Raw genomic sequence first — 17,573 nt, forward strand, 5'->3', positions numbered from 1 at the left:
TGCAATTTATAAAGAATGACATATGCGTTTATCATTCACCAAGGGCTTCAACTCAACTACTAAAATGAAGAGTTATGAAGTATTCATGCTACTATTTATTTTCAGAGCTCTTTTAGTAAAACCAGTGTAAAACAAGAGCTGAGGTAGGGCTGCGCTGACTATTTGCCGCTTTGTCTTAGAAATAAATACAATAATTATGTAATATGTGCCTATCAAAAGCAATATTTTTTTTAAATAAAAGTAAACAAGAAACGCCGAAATGCGTGCGACGAAACCAGTTTTTCAATGAGAAGAACATCAGCTTTTGTTGTGAGATTCAGTTTTGATTGTTTATTTTGTTTCTTTTTATAGTAACAGTTTACCTGCACTTGTTCCTATGAACTCCATGGAAGTCCTCCATATTCTCTTCCTACATACCAAGTTAAGTCGCAACATGTTAACCCTCACTAAAGTTATTCAGTACCAACCATGTTTCGGTTTTTAGTAACAGTGCCCTTGACCTTGACCTAAGGGCCCAAATCTCAACCCCATGAATGGCATCCACACACTCTTCATATATACCAAGTTTGGTCACTATATGTCAAGCCTAACTGAAATTATTTGATACAGGTGTGCTTGACGCCGCCCTTTTCTCGGTACGTCATTCTAATGATCAGCTGCACTTTGTGAAAAACTGTATACAAATTTAAAAACGTGCCCGTCAAAAGGAATCAAAAAGTAAAATAAAAAATCAAACAAGGGCCATTATTTGTATTTAGGGTTAATATGAAGATATGTAACTTATTTTGTGCGATGACTTCTGTATACTTTATAAAAGCCATTGAATGAACAGTATTTGAGATCTGAGTTGAATCCAAAATGCCAAAAAACTTTAACCAAACTTTTGAGTTGAACGAGTGCAATGATTTTAACATTAACCGAACGCAGACGATGAGGCAGACGTCGACGGTGGAGCGAATAGTAAGAGCTCCTTATTCTTCGAAAAGTCGAATAGTCGAGTTAAAGATGGGTTGCTACATTTTGAATGCCACATAATGGATATGTTGCATACTATATTGTTTAAATTGATGGTGTCAATATATCTTCTATTAGAATGGGCTTACTCTATTGGTAATTGATTTTGAAGCGGTCTATATTTAAAAGAGCGATTTGACCCTAATTGTTTGTTGGAGTTATATTTTTATCTTCATTTTTTGAAAGAAAGGTAATGATACTCTGTTTTTGCAATTCTGTCAAACACCCAATTTCTAATGAATAATTTAATGACTAGACCAAGGTGAGTTTCAATTGCGTTCCACAAAGTTTTAAAAAAAATCCGCTGTTAAACCATCCGACACTGGACTTTTGATATTTTTCATTGCTTTTATCGCGTTAAACATTTATATTCAGTAAGATCTTCCTGTCCATGCACTTCATTTGAAAGACAGGTACTCTCATTTTGCATAAAGCTTGTATTTTCCGGAAAATATAAATAATCGTCCAATTGGGAATGCTGAAAAATCCATGTGGCACCCCATGGCATACGATTCCCGAGCAACAATGTGCAGCGTATTTCTTTTACTGTACAGTTTACGAAAAGTCACGTAAAAACTGTATTACATTTCAATAAAGTTCAACCAACTATACATTTCTACCAGAAATTTAATTCAATAATGGAAATAGATAATTTAAAAAACAACAACATTACTTTGAAGAACTATTTGACGTCAATGTTAAACTAAAATTAGTACGCGCTATGATGTGAGTACTCGTATAAATAAACAGCATCACACGTGCTATTTGGTGAAATCTACAAATTTAAAAATGTTCATAATTGCATTTTCTATGTCATTTTTTACACATAAGAGTGTCATAAAGAAATACGTAGACAACATACATAATATATTTATTGAAGTAATAATGATAATAATTATTGTAAACATATCACAGGAACCTTCGGTAATAATATTTTGACAAATGACTAATTAATGTCTTAACATTATAACCGCTGGAAAAGTTAGACTTAGTGGTTTATTATTATTCTTACAGTTTACCAATAATACACAAGTGCATTTAGTCATAAACTTTGGTAGCATTATACACAAGTTGAATCAATAAAACATAGACAATCAGCCCGTTTTTAAACCGTGAGCTCCGTCTTAGAATTTCATGGTTAAAAGAATTATGAAAACACCAAAAGTCAATATATATATATATTCTTTCAGCTTCTTTAAAATAATACTTTAGTTAACAGTATCGCCAATTATTATGAGATGATGACAAACTCTTAATAAGTTATAAATTGAGGTTTGCAAGAAATAAATATCAATCATTCGTTTCCAGTCCGGAAAATTCCGACCCTCAAGCACGCTGCGTTGCTGGTATCTTGGTATGCCTCGTTACCAGTTTACACTTATTCCCTCACGTCGGGATTTTCTATCCTGACAGGTAACGCATGACTGATGTTATTAATAATTTCCATTCAAAGGTCCTTATATTTATCACAGGCGTTCAGGAGTTGGGTCTGTGTTCCCGGCTCCCTGTTACTGTGCCCAGCGTCAGGGACTATCTGGAAATCTGCCTCTGGGAAGACCTGAAATACATGTGTATGTGAAATGAATGAAAAATAGTGCTATTCATTTACTTTTGATTAAAATAATTGATGTTGACTGTATATAGACCCTTGCGTGTCGTGGTTGTTAGTTGTTATTAGTTTTACTTTAAATATCTGTCTCACTGAACGAAATAGTATTGAGTATTGACCTTAGAGGCATTCCCATTAAGTTTTTATTCTTGTTTTCAGTCAAATTAGCTGCAGTCATTGGAAATTCTGCGAAATTTCATCAAGTTTTTCACTTTGTTTTTAGGTTTTGAAACTGAACCATCCCACCACAAGGATGATTGCTTAATCAGCTTGTCAACACTTAAGTGTACACAGGAGTATGAATTTGCTCAAAATATAATATATCATTTGTTCCAGCCTGAAAAAAACACAACTTGTGATCAGGAACGGAATCACATGAGTGATCCTTTTTTAAGAAATTGTCCAAATAGCATTTTCAATGTTGTTGAATTCCAGTCAAGAAAATTTTATATTGCAGCTTCTGTTAGCCTAGAAAACCACGTTGTAGCATATATTTTCGCACCATGACTCATGAGGTCATTTAAAAGTTACCTTATGTAAATCCCAAGCAGTAATAGCAGGACAGATAATGTCGTATCGGCCCTGGATGATTGTAGTCGGAATGTTTCTGATCTTGTTCACGTTAGCCAGGATCCAGTCATCCTTCTCCATGAAGCCACCATGGACAAAGTAATGGCTAAAAACGGATATATTTTGTCTATAGAGATGCTCTAAATGAAAGCCTTTGACCTGTCAATACCTGACATATCTTGCATCGTATTATTCAATCCACAGCATTATAAAGGCAGTGTCTGACTTCAGACTTTCTAGCAGGGAATGAGCATAAGGTTTTTATTCTGGATGGAATATCAAGCACGCATTCTGAGCACATTTAGTTAATTCTAAAGGACAACTAGAGATTGCTTTATTGAAAAAGCGCTTGTCTCCCCCATTGTGTGGTCATAGTTGAGAAATAATCAATGATAGACATGAAATTTGTACTTTTGGACTGGAGACGAACAAACATAAGGGTCATCTACTGGTCATGACCAACCTGCCTACAAAGTATGAAGTTCCTGGGTGCAAGTGTTCTTTAGATATTGAGCAGAAACCATTTCTACACCTCAAGGTCATGGTGACTTTGACCTACTGATCTCAAAATCAATAGGGGTCATCTACTAGTCATGACCAACTAGCACACCAAGTATGAATTTCCTGGGCGTTATTTTGTTATTGAGCGAAAACCGTTTCTTCACCTCAAGGTAACCGTGACCTTGATCTTTGACCTACTGATCTCAAAATCAATAGGGGTCATCTACTAGTCATGACCAACTAGCATACCAAGTATGAATTTCCTGGGCGTTATTAAGCAGAAACCGTTTCTTCACCTCAAGGTCACGGTGACCTTGACCTTTAACCTACTGAAATCTATAGGGGTCATCTTCTAGTCATGACCAACTAGCATACCAAGTATTAAGTTTCTGGACCCAAAGGATCTTTACCTAGGACCTAGTGACCCAAAATATATAGGGGTCATCTTCTTGTCATGACCAACTAGCATGCCTAGTATGAAGTTCCTGGGTGCAAGTGTTCTTTCGTTACTGAGCGGACTGTTTCTTCACCTCAAGGTCACAATGACCTTGACCTTTGACCTACTCATCCTCAAAACAGTTGGAATCATCTACTAGTCATGACCAACTAGCATACCAAGTATGAAGTTCCTGGGTATAAACATTCTTCAGTTATTGAGCAGAAACCATTTTTAAGCTAAAGGTCACTGCCAACATACCTGAAGGTAACCATCTACTAGTCATAGAACAACAAGCATACCAAGTATGAAGTTCCTGGACCCAAAGGATCTTTAGTTATTGAGCGGAAACCATTTCTTTACCTCAAGGTCACAGCGACCTTGACCTTTGACTTAGTAAACCCAAAATCAATAGAAGTCATCTACTAGTCATGACCAACTAGCATACCAAGTATTAAGTTCCTTGGTCTAAGCGTTCTATAGTTATCGAGCAGAAACGAAGTGTGACGTAGTGACAGACTGACTGATTGACTGACTGACGGGGCAAAAAACAATATGTCTCCCCATGAATGCGGGAGACATAATTACTGTTAAAGGCTTAAAGGCAGTAACATGCAAACGCTTAAGAATAAAAGCAAACCTTATAAATTACAAAGTTTTCTTTTCTTGTACTGAACATATTAATAACAAAATTAGTGTTTTAGAAGGAAGTAAATTGCAACTCAAAATATAAACACATATTTCAAACAAGGAATTCTTACTTCCATTTTTAGATTGGAAATAATAAATCCACTGTATGCACTACCACTAAATAAATTTCAATCACAAATGTAAGGTCATTTTTTTACATTGCAATTTAGTTGGTCGCCCTAAATAGCAGTGTGCAATAGTTTTGCCATTGTTAGATAAATGCAACCCATTTCTGCATCAACCTGTTAAACCTTCAAAGATAAAAAAAAGGTTTACCATTCAATCCTTGCAAACTGCAGCGCCCACTTGTCCGCTTCAGCACGCAGAACATTAGCAGGGTCTAGGTAAAGTCGCGATAATGCCATTTCCCAACGACTCCAGGCTTTCGCGGCCTCAATTTTTTTATCTTCGTTATTACCGGTTAAACACCTGTAGAACGCGCTCATTAGGTCAAATCGCTCTACCTAGAAAAAAAATGTCTCAAATCAGTCAGATAAACACCATGTAAATTTCGTGAGGGTTGACACTTTTCTATTTCTTGTTAAGCACAGTTCTTTTTCCACTAACATACTAGCATGTAATCACTTTTGAACAACCATTCAAACTTATTCACCAGTTGAACTTATTTCTTCAATAAGCAATTATACCAAAAACAAGTAAGCAATGTGGCCATTCATGTTTACAACTGTTGTGCTGTTCTTTGACAATGTGGCCTGTCATGTTTACTAAGGCTGTGCTCTTGTCTGACACAGAAGCCTGTCATGTAGACTAAGGTTGTGATAGTGTCTGACATTGTAGGCGGTCTTGATAACTAAGGCTGTGCTCTTGTCTGACAATGTGGCCTGTTATGTTAACTAAGGCTGTGCTCTTGTCTGACAATGTGGCCTGTTATGTTAACTAAGGCTGTGCTCTTGTCTGACAATGTGGCCTGTTATGTTAACTAAGGCTGTGCTCTTGTCTGACAATGTGGCCTGTTATGTTAACTAAGGCTGTGCTCTTGTCTGACAATGTGGCCTGTTATGTTAACTAAGGCTGTGCTCTTGTCTGACAATGTGGCCTGTTATGTTAACTAAGGCTGTGCTCTTGTCTGACAATGTGGCCTGTTATGTTAACTAAGGCTGTGCTTTTGTCTGATAATGTGCCCTGTCATGTTAGCTAGGGCTGTGTTATAAATGTCTGACAAGTGGCCTGTCATGTTAACTAAGGTTGTGCTATTGTCTGATAATGTGGCCTACTATGTCACTAGGGCTGTGTTTTAATTATCTGACAATGTGGCATGTTTACTTAACTAAGGCTCTGCTTTTGTCTGACAATAAGGGTTGTCATGTTTAATTAGGCTGTGTTATTGTCTGACAATGTGGCCTATTTTGTTAACTTAGGCTGTTCTTTTGTCTGAAATTGTGGCCGGTCATGGAGACAAAGGCTGTTCTTTTGTCTGACAATTGGGGCTGTCATGTTTAATAAGGCTGTGCTTTTGTCTGACAATTGGGGCTGTCATGTTTAATAAGGCTGTGCTTTTGTCTGACAATTGGGGCTGTCATGTTAAATAAGGCTGTGCTATTGTCTGACAATGTGTCTTATTATGTTAACTAGGGCGGTGTTTTAATTGTCTGACACTGTGGCCTGTGAAGTTAACTAAGGCTCTTATTTTGTCTAACAATATGGCCTGTCATGTTTAATAAGGTTGTGCTATTGTCTGACAATGTGGCCCATTACCGTATGTTAACTAAGCTTTTGTCTGACAATTGTGGCTTTCATGTTTAATAAGGCTCTGCTTTTGTCTGACAATTGGGGCTTTCATGTTTAATAAGGCTGTGCTTTTGTCTGACAATTGGGGCTTTCATGTTTAATAAGGCTGTGCTTTTGTCTGACAATTGAGGCTTTCATGTTTAATAAGGCTGTGCTTTTGTCTGACAATTGAGGCTTTCATGTTTAATAAGGCTGTGCTTTTGTCTGACAATTGGGGCTTTCATGTTTAATAAGGCTGTGCTTTTGTCTGACAATTGAGGCTTTCATGTTTAATAAGGCTGTGCTTTTGTCTGACAATTGGGGCTTTCATGTTTAATAAGGCTGTGCTTTTGTCTGATAATTGAGGCTTTCATGTTTAATAAGGCTGTGCTTTTGTCTGACAATTGGGGCTTTCATGTTTAATAAGGCTGTGCTTTTGTCTGACAATTGGGGCTTTCATGTTTAATAAGGCTGTGCTTTTGTCTGACAATTGAGGCTTTCATGTTTAATAAGGCTGTGCTTTTGTCTGACAATTGAGGCTTTCATGTTTAATAAGGCTGTGCTTTTGTCTGACAATTGAGGCTTTCATGTTTAATAAGGCTGTGCTTTTGTCTGACAATTGGGGCTTTCCTGTTTAATAAGGCTGTGCTTTTGTCTGACAATTGGGGCTTTCCTGTTTAATAAGGCTGTGCTTTTGTCTGACAATTGAGGCTTTCATGTTTAATAAGGCTGTGCTTTTGTCTGACAATTGGGGCTTTCATGTTTAATAAGGCTGTGCTTTTGTCTGACAATTGAGGCTTTCATGTTTAATAAGGCTGTGCTTTTGTCTGACAATTGAGGCTTTCATGTTTAATAAGGCTGTGCTTTTGTCTGACAATTGAGGCTTTCATGTTTAATAAGGCTGCGCTTTTGTCTGACAATTGAGGCTTTCATGTTTAATAAGGCTGCGCTTTTGTCTGACAATTGAGGCTTTCATGTTTAATAAGGCTGTGCTTTTGTCTGACAATTGAGGCTTTCATGTTTAATAAGGCTGTGCTTTTGTCTGACAATTGGGGCTTTCCTGTTTAATAAGGCTGTGCTTTTGTCTGACAATTGAGGCTTCTATGTTTAATAAGGCTGTGCTTTTGTCTGACAATTGAGGCTTTCATGTTTAATAAGGCTGTGCTTTTGTCTGACAATTGGGGCTTTCCTGTTTAATAAGGCTGTGCTTTTGTCTTACAATTGGGACAGTCATATTTATCTTAATGTAAAAGACAGAGCAAATGTTTTTCCCAAATTTACTTCAGCATTAGTCTTAATGCAATTTAATAAGAAACTAGTTATGTTCTTTTAACTCAGTTTGTTTTCATTTTTGTATGAATTAGATTAGATAACATGTTACCAAGTTCATTATAGGAAACTGGTTTACCTCAGGAATTGGTTTCACATAGGCCTCATATTCATCTGGAAAAATGAAATTAGCTCCCTCCTGATACAGCCAAAGCAACTCCTTCCTGAAAATAAGGAACAATTTGGTATACTAGCATTCTTAGTTGCAATACTACAACCTTGTCCATAACTGACTGTTTAACAGTTTAGGTTTTGTGCAAATTAAAGAATACCAGCAAACAGTACTTACATTTGTAGTTTGTTAGTTTATTCAAATCTTTTCATTTGAATGATTTACATGACAACATTTAATTTAAACTTTAAGACTTTGCTGAAACTCAAATCCAAAATATATTTATATTTATACCATTGTTGTTGTTGTTTTCTTTGAAGCTAATATATTTTTCCATTTAATGTTTTAATAACAAAAAATCACTCTAGCTAGTTACATATGATTTCTCCCAAAAACATTTTAATAACACTTTTGTTGAAAATAGGACCAAATATAAATTGGTTTTGATAAATATAGTTCTTGGTATATGTAGTGATCAATATTTAGGGTTATAGCCAGGTTTTAAAGAGAACAGAGTGCTGCAGAAGAACAGGGTGGTTAGGGAGAAAAGGGCACATTGATTCGGGCTGTGAAGAACTGGAACATTTTTTTGACCAAAAGTGTTAGGATTGTTAAAATGAACTATAATTTGGTGTAAACTGCTAATTTTGTAAATGTTTTAAGTATTTATAATGACATAATCAGTTAAAATAAAAACTAGAAGCGCCGCAATGCGACGAAACCAGGTTTTTGTTATGGGCAATCAGAAATCATAGCCAATTAGTTTGTTGTATGACTATCTTTACTTTTATCAAAAAGAGATGTAACTGATAATTACTGTTGGCGGAAACCATTTTTCTATTTTTAGTAATAGTGACCTTGACCTTAGCCCCTCCCCACTCAAAAGCAATTCCATGCTAGCTCTTCACATAAGCTACCTACACACTAAGTTTCTTCAATATCTTATTTTCTATCAATGCTAACTTATGTTATTGGGCAGAAACCATTTTTCTATTTTTAGTAACAGTCGACCTTGACCTTAGCCCCCCCCCCCCCCTCAAAAGCAATCCCAAGCTAGCTCTTCCCATCTGCTACCTACACACCAAGTTTCATCAATATCTATCGATGCTAACTAAAGTTATTGAACAGAAACCAATGTTTGACGCCCGCCCGCCGGCTCAAGGACAACCTCATTCTAATAACCCGGTTTTCTTTGAAAACCGGGTTAAAATTAGAAATAATTGACAGGCTTCATTATTGAATTCAAGAAGGGTGCACATCAAAAGGGGTCATCTATAAATCAGACGCAACATCAAGTCAAGTTTGAGAGCCATGGGTGCAGGCATTGTCGAGTTATCACTCGAAACATTTTCGCATTCAAGGTCACTGTAAACTTGACTTTTGATTCGATGACTCCTAAAATCAATAAGTGTCATCTTCTGGTCAGGCCCGACTTCCATGTCAAGTTTGATGATCATAGGTTCAGGCATTGTTGAGATATCACTGGGAGAAGATAAGTTAACTTTTTTGCGTTAAATGTTACTGTGACCTTGACCTTGGCCCCATGACCCCAAAAGTCAAGAGGGGTTATCTGCTGGTCAGGCCCACCATTCGTGTCAAGTTTGATGACCATAGGTCCAGGAATTGTCGAACTTGCTTTCATGGTCACTGTGACCTTGACCTTTGACCCCTAAAATCAATAGGGGTCATCGACTGGTCAGGCTCAACTTCCAAGTCAAGTTTGAGGGTCATGGGTGCAGGCATTGTTGAGTTATCATTCGGACAACCTTTTATCATTCAAGGTCACTGTGACCTTGACCTTTGGCCCAATGACCCCTAAAGCCAATAGGGGCCATCTACTGGTCAGGCCTAACATCCATGTCAAGTATGAGGGCCATTGGTGCAGGCATTGTCGAGTTATCATTCAGATAACCTTTTACTATTCAAGGTCACTGTGACCTTGACCTTTGACCCGATGACCCCCAAAAACAATAGGGTCATCTTCTGGTCTGGCCCAACCTCCATGTCAAGTATGAGGGCCATGGGTGCAGGCATTGTCATGTTATCACACGAACAACCTTTTACCATTCAATATCACTGTGACCTTGACCTTTGGCCCGATGACCCCCAAAAACAATAGCGGTCATCTACTGGTCAGGCCCAACTTTTATATCAAGTTTGATGACCATAGGTCTAGGCATTGTTGAGTTATCACTCGGACAAGCTTTAAGATTATTTTACCATTAAAGGTCACTCTGACCTTGACCTTTGACCTGATGAGCCCTAAAATCAATAGGGGTCATCTACTGGTCAGGCCCAACCTTCAAGTCAAGTTTGATGACCATACGTCCAGGAATTGTTGAGTTATCACTCGGACAAGCTTTGGTCTACCGACGGACCGACCAACCAACGGACTGACCAACATGTGCAAAGCAATATACCCCTCATCTTTGAAGGGGGACATAATTAATATGATACCAGCACTATAAAATGTACATATATGCAAATATATTTATAATCAAAAGAAGGATACAGTCATGACTCCCAACACATTAGTACCAAACTTGTGATTTGACCATGTGATCTTTGAAATGTGAAATTGAATTTTGACAATAGAAATCAACATGACATAAAGTAATCCCTTCATGTCAACTCTGCTGTACACATGACACAAAACCACACTTTACCTTCTGAGATTGAAGATTCCCCGAAGAACTAGGGCCTTTACTCTATCAGCGTGTTTAATGGCGTAGACAAGGGCCAGAGTAGATCCCCAACTACCACCAAATACAACCCAGCTCTTGATTTCAAGCTTCTCACGAAGTGCTTCGATATCTGACACCAGGTGCCATGTTGTGTTTTCCTGAAAAGAAATAATGAGCTCAGGTGAATGGGTGTTGTGGATAAGGTGTCCCTCTCTCACACAAGAGGGTATGGGTTTAAGCCCTATGAGGTAAAATTTCATCATTGTGGTTAAAATCAAAACTTAATGTTCTCACAAAGAACCAGCTGCTGGCCAAAATAGTTGGTTCAAATGGCAATTGTGCCGGTTTTAAATTTGGAAAAATAAGTAGAGTAAGTAGAAGCTTGGCAATAACTTTACTATTTGGGATGGTTCAATCTAATCCTAATTGAGAATCCTGAAAATTGGTTTCAGCTTCCTATGAATCTTAATTACTTAATTGTGGGTCTTCTATCTTTTTAAACCGAAGAGTGATTTAATGAATCAACTATCACCTACATGTATGTCTCACTGTAAAATCAAGCTACCAACCCTAAGTTCTGCAGGTGGAGTGGACTTGCCCGCTCCTCGCTGGTCCATGAGCACTATCCTGTACACGGAAGGGTCAAAGAAGGTTCGGTCTCGAGGGGAGGTACCACCGCCTGGTCCACCATGCCTAAATCAGCATAGTTAATGTACTGAATGTAGTTGGGTATAAAAACTATACATTAATGTACCTTCAATTTAAATAGAAAAATAAACAATGAATGTGTGTATCATAATTTATGTCTTAATATTGTGCATCATAACAGAGAAAATTGATTAGCAACTATTGTCAATGTAATAAATGCAGATGGGTCTAAGCATGCATTAATGTATTTTTTTAATGTATTTTAAATTATTTAAAATACACAATGAATGTGTTTTTCATATATCACTAAATTGTGCTTTATAACAGAGGAAAATGACATTGTTTTACTATTTTAATGTGAAGTATAGTAATTACTAGTAAAATAATATGGTAAACTGAGATTATACAGAGGTTGAGTGTTTAAGCCCAAGCAGGGGCATTTTCTCTTGGACAATATAGACTCCAAAATGGTAAACAGTATCGAGCATGATGCTTGTCAGTTCATAAGTATAGTTGTTTCTACAATCTCTCTAAATTAGAAGTAATATATGATAAACTAAGTGCATGTGTGCATCTAAATGAACACATTTAACCTACAGAAAGATCACAGGCTTCCCGTCAGGGTTTCCACTCTGCTCATAGTAGACCGTGTGCAAGTCAGAGACCTTCAACATCCCCGTCTCGTATGGCTCAATGTCGGGGTACATTGCCCTCGGTGTTGAAATCTGCACAGAAGCTGACATAGTTCGGTGAGTTACTCTGACTGAAATCATACATAAGCATTTCCATGAAGTAACTTTAAATAAGTTTCATGAAAGTGTGCGTTGTGGATGAGGGAGGATGCCCAAGAAATGTCAAATTTTGCACTCCTACTTCATATTACAGTATAGGGTATTTTTGAATTTTGTCAAATCTCATTTTTTGTTTATGGCAATGTACTATTTTAATGATATACATGTTCAAGTATGTATAAAATATAATTTTGGCTAGTTGAAATTATTTACAGTAAAACTGCGATCGCTCGAGGTCGCTAGGGACCGAGCCAAAACCTCGAGGGAACCGATGTTTCGAACGACCCGATTTTCAATTTTCCAGTTTGATATGAAATATCTTTCAGTGTATTTTAAATTTGAAGTCGTCAAACAAACTGTTTACTAAGACACCGATCATGTGTTGCGTTGTGGAAATCGCTAATACGTTCAAAGGTTGACGAAAACTTAATGTAAAACGCAAAAGAAAAAAAATGGATTGATAGAAATGTTTAAAAAAAAATAACAAAAAAGCACATTATCGTAACAAGCAACATTTGAATGACAGTACATATTGTGGCATTAGTCAGATTTAAGTTCCGCAAAATCAAGGATTGTTGATTGGCGCCTCTTGTCGGTTTCGCGAAACTGTTCAATCATAATGTGACGTGACAGCGTACAGAGCGTCTAAAGATCACGGTCAGCATCGGCAGTGAATTTAAAGAACCTTCTGACCACATCTAAAGCGTCTTCATCTAAAGCGTTAACTTCTCGTCATTAACTTCTCATAATTATCATCTCAAATGCCCATATCAACTAATATCGGCCATGCATTAACAGTGAAAAACGGTTTTTCACACCTTATCAAATAGCCCTTCAACCGTCATTGCAATTTTTACAACTTGCGAAAATTTTAACACCTAGCAATTGTTTGTTTATTTTAGAACACGCGTTCGGGAAAAAGTGTGAAATTATGTCCTCGAGGGAGCCATAAGGTTATGTGCACGATTTGTGTATTTGGGACCGAGGATATTGCTCGACTGCTCGACATAATTAGGTTTCGAAGCAGCGTGGGTATATTTTATATGAAAATAGAAGGAAAAAAGTTCGGGACCAAGCTCCGACCTCGAGGGAACGCCAGTTCTCGAACGACCGCTTGTTTGAGGGAACTCAGTTTCACTGTATTGTGACTTAAATGAGCCTTTGTCATCAAGCCACTGTGCTATCAACCATTATCCGATAATGTGTGCTAAAAATGGTCAGACACTAAATATTTTAGCATAAGAGTCTGCGGGAGCACCTACATATAAATGTTAAAAGACTGAGTCAAAATCAAGGAGCACCGTGCAGCAGCGTTCAAAAAAGATTCAGTGTCAAACAGAAAACAGAAGTGGTACTTTTGAAAGATATCGTTTATACCATTTGTTTTTAAGTTTCACTATACAGCACAATGTTGACAGTTGCCTTTGCTGTACCATGCTCCATTTCAGGCTGTTGTTCTCTGTGGGCGTGTCTGGGATATCCTGTAATAAGAACATATTTACCTGAAAGTAGTTTCAATGCTCCTTGTCTGTAGCCGAATCCGCACCTGACCAGCAAGTGAATCATGTGATAGAAAATCGTGTGCAGGAATTGTTGACTGTCACAGTTTATTAGAGTAACGTTCCCTGAAACTCTTCAATTTTCCCGTCAAGTTTTAAAGGTTACAGACTACTAAGTGTTTTCCATTTATATTTATAGACATTGACCATACTGCGTGCAAAAGCGAAATTACACTGATTTCTTGTTCTTCACGACCCCAAATATCATATATGTGGAGAAAGGTTCCGAATTAGTGAAATTTGCCTTTTATTTATTTATTTTTTTAAACGTCATCTCTTACATACATATGTACGTAAATCATTTCCGATTAAAGTAAAGGTTAACCATCAAAGTCTATAAGTTCTATTGCAATAAAAGCGCTTAAAGCGTTAAAAGGCATTGGGTCTGCTACGTTTTCTGAGTATAACCATGCAGTTGTAAAACAATTAACATAAAGAAATAAAACTAGTATATGCATGCTCATGAATTCCTTTGCAAATACGTTTAGATTGTTAAGCTAATACCTAAGACCAAACTCCAATTAAGCTGATACTCAGTTAAATCAAAACCATAATAATAGTTCATGTAATAATAATAATAATAATAATAATAATAATAATAATAATAATAATAATAATAATAATAACAATAATAATAATAATAATAATAATATATTCAAATTTTCAATATGGCCTTCAAAGGAAAGATACAAAAGAAAAAGCACTATCCTTGAAAATAAGTCACCTGTCAATGTTAAAACTAAAAAGATACATTTACATATAAAACTATTAAACATTCTGTTAACAATGCATTCATATTTAAACATTCACTGACAGACACTCAAACGACATGACTATAAATTAAACATAAACATATGTTAAAGAACATGCAAAATAACTTATCATTCACACAATAAATGAAGCTCATAATTTCCATAATGAACGTTTTAAGGGTCTTGAAGTTACGTATATGTAAAGGAATGTCATTCCTTATATTTTTGCTATAATTTGTGAATGATGTTTAGAACGAGGTGTTACCGGTGTCCTGTTCCAATACCGCGCCTGGGTCCCATATATGGCCATGTACAGCTATGGGTGTATGGCACGAGGTGTCCCTTTCCATATATGGCCATGTATAGCTATGGGTGTATGGCACGAGGTGTCCCTTTCCATATATGGCCATATACAGCTATGAGCGTATGGCACGAGGTGTCCCTTTCCATATATAGCGATGTATAGTTGTTGGTGTTTGGCGCGAGTTGTCCCTTTCAATATATGGCCATGTACAGCTATGGATATATGGCACGAGGTGCCCCTTTCTATATATGACCATGTACAGCTATGGGCGTATGGCACGAGGTGTTCCTTCCATATATGGCCATGTATAGCTATGGGTGTAAGGCACGAGGTGTGCCTTTCCATATATGGCCATGTACAGCAATTGGTGTATGGCACGAGTTGTCCCTTTCCATATATGGCCATGTATAGCTATGGGTGTATGGCACGAGGTGTCCCTTTCCATATATGGCCAAATACAGCTATGAGCGTATGGCACGAGGTGTCCCTTTCCATATATGGCGATGTATAGTTGTTGGTGTTTGGCGCGAGTTGTCCCTTTCAATATATGGCCATGTACAGCTATGGATATATGGCACGATGTGCCCCTTTCTATATATGACCATGTACAGCTATGGGCGTATGGCACGAGGTGTTCCTTCCATATATGGCCATGTATAGCTATGGGTGTATGGCACGAGGTGTGCCTTTCCATATATGGCCATGTACAGCTATTGGTGTATGGTACGAGTCGTCCCTTTCCATATATGGCCATGTATAGCTATGGGTGTATGGCACGAGGTGTCCCTTTCCATATATGGCCATGTATAGCTATTGGTGTATGGCACGATGTGTCCCTTTTCATATATGGCCATGTACATGGCTGGGCGTATAGCACGAGGTGTCCATTTCTATATATGGACATGTATAGCTATGGGCGTATGGCACGAGGTGTCCCTTTCCATATATGGCCATGTACAGCTATGGGCGTATAGCACGAGATGTCCCTTTCCATATATGGCCATGTAAAGCTATGGGCGTATGACACGAGGTGTACCTTTCTATATATGGCCATGTACAGCTATGGGCGTATGACACGAGGTGTCCCTTTCTACATATGACCATGTACAGCTATGGGCGTATGACACGAGGTGTCCCTTTCTACATATGACCATGTACAGCTATGGGCGTATGGCACGAGATGTCCCTTTCTATATATGGCTATGTACAGCTATATGCGTATGACACGAGGTGTCCCTTTCTATATATGGCTATGTACAGCTATGTGCGTATGACACGAGGTGTCACTTTCTATATATGGCCATGTATAGCTAAGGATGTATGACACGAGGTGTCCCTTTCCATATATGGTCATGTATAGCTATGGGCGTATGGCACGGTTTATCCCTTTCCATATATGGTCATGTATAGCTAAGGGCGTATGACACGAGGTGTCCCTTTCCATATATGGTCACGAGGTGTCCCTTTCCATATATGGTCACGAGGTGTCCCTTTCCATATATGGTCACGAGGTGTCCCTTTCCATATATGGTCATGTATAACTAAGGGCGTATGGCACGAGATGTCCCTTTCCATATATGGCCATGTATAGCTATGGGCGTATGGCACAAGGTGTCCCTTTCCATATATGGTCATGTATAGCTATGGACGTATGACACGAAGTGGCCCTTTCTATATATGGTCATGTATAGCTATGGGCGTATGGCACGAGGTGTCCCTTTCCATATATGGTCATGTATAGCTATTGGTGTATGGCACGAGGTGTCCCTTTCAATATATGACCATGTACAGCTATGGGCGTATAGCACGAGATGTCCCTTTCTATATATGGTCATGTATAGCTATGGGTGTATGGCACGAGGTGACCATGTACAGCTATGGGCGTATAGCACGAGATGTCCCTTTCTATATATGGCCATGTATAGCTATGGGCGTATGACATGAGGTTTCCATTTTCATGTTTGGCCATGTATGGATATGGGCGTACGGCAATGTATTTTATTTATTTTCTAAATATTGAAGGTTTAGCTAAAGTGTTATAGAAGGGTTCTGCACCCTGTCCTTTTTATTGTAGCACCCTTCTGCTCCCATGAAGACCAGCAAGTGCACACTTCTGGCCTCATGGAGACGAGCAAGTGCTCCATTCTGCCTTCATATAATTAAATACTAATCAGAATAATAAAACAATAGTAATTGCTAAAGATAATAAAAAAAAAATAGTTATAGAGGCAACAGTTGAAACCAAATACTATCTTAATTAAACATTTCTGACATTTTCTCTCTTATTCACTACCTGTACCTTTTCTGCAACAACATGTCCTTTTTAAAACCTTTCTTAATCCCTAATATAAATAATAAATTGATCTATCACAATAAAGAATCTGTCTTATGGTCCAGAAAGTCACTGAGGTAGTCGAAATGACTAAGGTAGTCGAAGTCACTTAGGTAGTCGAAGTCACTTAGGTAGTCGAAGTGACTGAGGTAGTCGAAATGACTGAGGTAGTCAAAGTTACTAAGGTAGTCGAAGTCACTAAGGTAGTCGAAATGACTGAGGTAGTCGAAGTCACTTCGGTAGTCGAAGTCACTGAGGTGGTCGAAGTGACTGAGGTAGTCGAAATGACTGAGGTAGTCGAAGTCACTGAGGTAGTCGACGTCACTGAGGTAGTCGTAGTCACTTCGGTAGTTGAAGTGACTGATGTAGTCGAAATGACTGAGGTAGTCGAAGTCACTAAGTTAGTCGAAGTCACGTAGGTAGTAGAAGTTACTGAAGTAGTCGAAGTGACTGAGGTAGTGATTTTACTTTTTCTTCCATACCATACCTGTAGGCATTTTGGTTGAATTCCATC

General features: G+C 37.9%; 2 protein-coding genes across 2 annotated transcripts; both read right to left on the minus strand.

The window, feature by feature from the left end:
* Window positions 1-1,873: 1,873 nt before the first annotated feature.
* On the minus strand, window positions 1,874-13,738 carry LOC128236044 (probable proline iminopeptidase). The gene is made up of 8 exons (XM_052950868.1): window positions 13,615-13,738; window positions 11,919-12,084; window positions 11,243-11,366; window positions 10,656-10,831; window positions 7,957-8,041; window positions 5,097-5,284; window positions 3,155-3,299; window positions 1,874-2,572 (listed from the first exon to the last, which is right to left on the minus strand). The coding sequence occupies exons 1-8, from the start codon at window positions 13,676-13,678 to the stop codon at window positions 2,462-2,464; spliced, it is 1,059 nt and encodes a 352-aa protein (XP_052806828.1). The 5' UTR covers window positions 13,679-13,738; the 3' UTR covers window positions 1,874-2,461.
* A 3,356-nt stretch (window positions 13,739-17,094) lies between these two features.
* LOC128235820 (DNA-directed RNA polymerase subunit beta'-like) lies at window positions 17,095-17,572 on the minus strand. The gene is made up of 2 exons (XM_052950616.1): window positions 17,547-17,572; window positions 17,095-17,455 (listed from the first exon to the last, which is right to left on the minus strand). The coding sequence occupies exons 1-2, from the start codon at window positions 17,570-17,572 to the stop codon at window positions 17,095-17,097; spliced, it is 387 nt and encodes a 128-aa protein (XP_052806576.1).
* Window position 17,573: the final 1 nt, after the last annotated feature.

This window comes from Mya arenaria, chromosome 1 (genome assembly GCF_026914265.1).
Source record: "Mya arenaria isolate MELC-2E11 chromosome 1, ASM2691426v1".
NCBI lineage: Eukaryota > Metazoa > Mollusca > Bivalvia > Myida > Myidae > Mya > Mya arenaria.

Bases quoted from the DNA above. Each gene is read 5' to 3' on its own strand.
- LOC128236044 (XM_052950868.1), bottom strand. From the start codon at position 13,678: ATGATTCACTTGCTGGTCAGGTGCGGATTCGGCTACAGACAAGGAGCA. The intron at 11,367-11,918 runs GTAGGTTAAATG...ATGCTGATTTAG, and splicing joins GGGAAGCCTGTGATCTTTCT to GCATGGTGGACCAGGCGGTG. The intron at 2,573-3,154 runs GTAACTTTTAAA...CATGTATTTCAG, and splicing joins CTGCTTGGGATTTACATAAG to GTCTTCCCAGAGGCAGATTT.
- LOC128235820 (XM_052950616.1), bottom strand. From the start codon at position 17,572: ATGGAATTCAACCAAAATGCCTACAG. The intron at 17,456-17,546 runs GTATGGTATGGA...CGACTAACTTAG, and splicing joins TTCAACCAAAATGCCTACAG to TGACTTCGACTACCTCAGTC.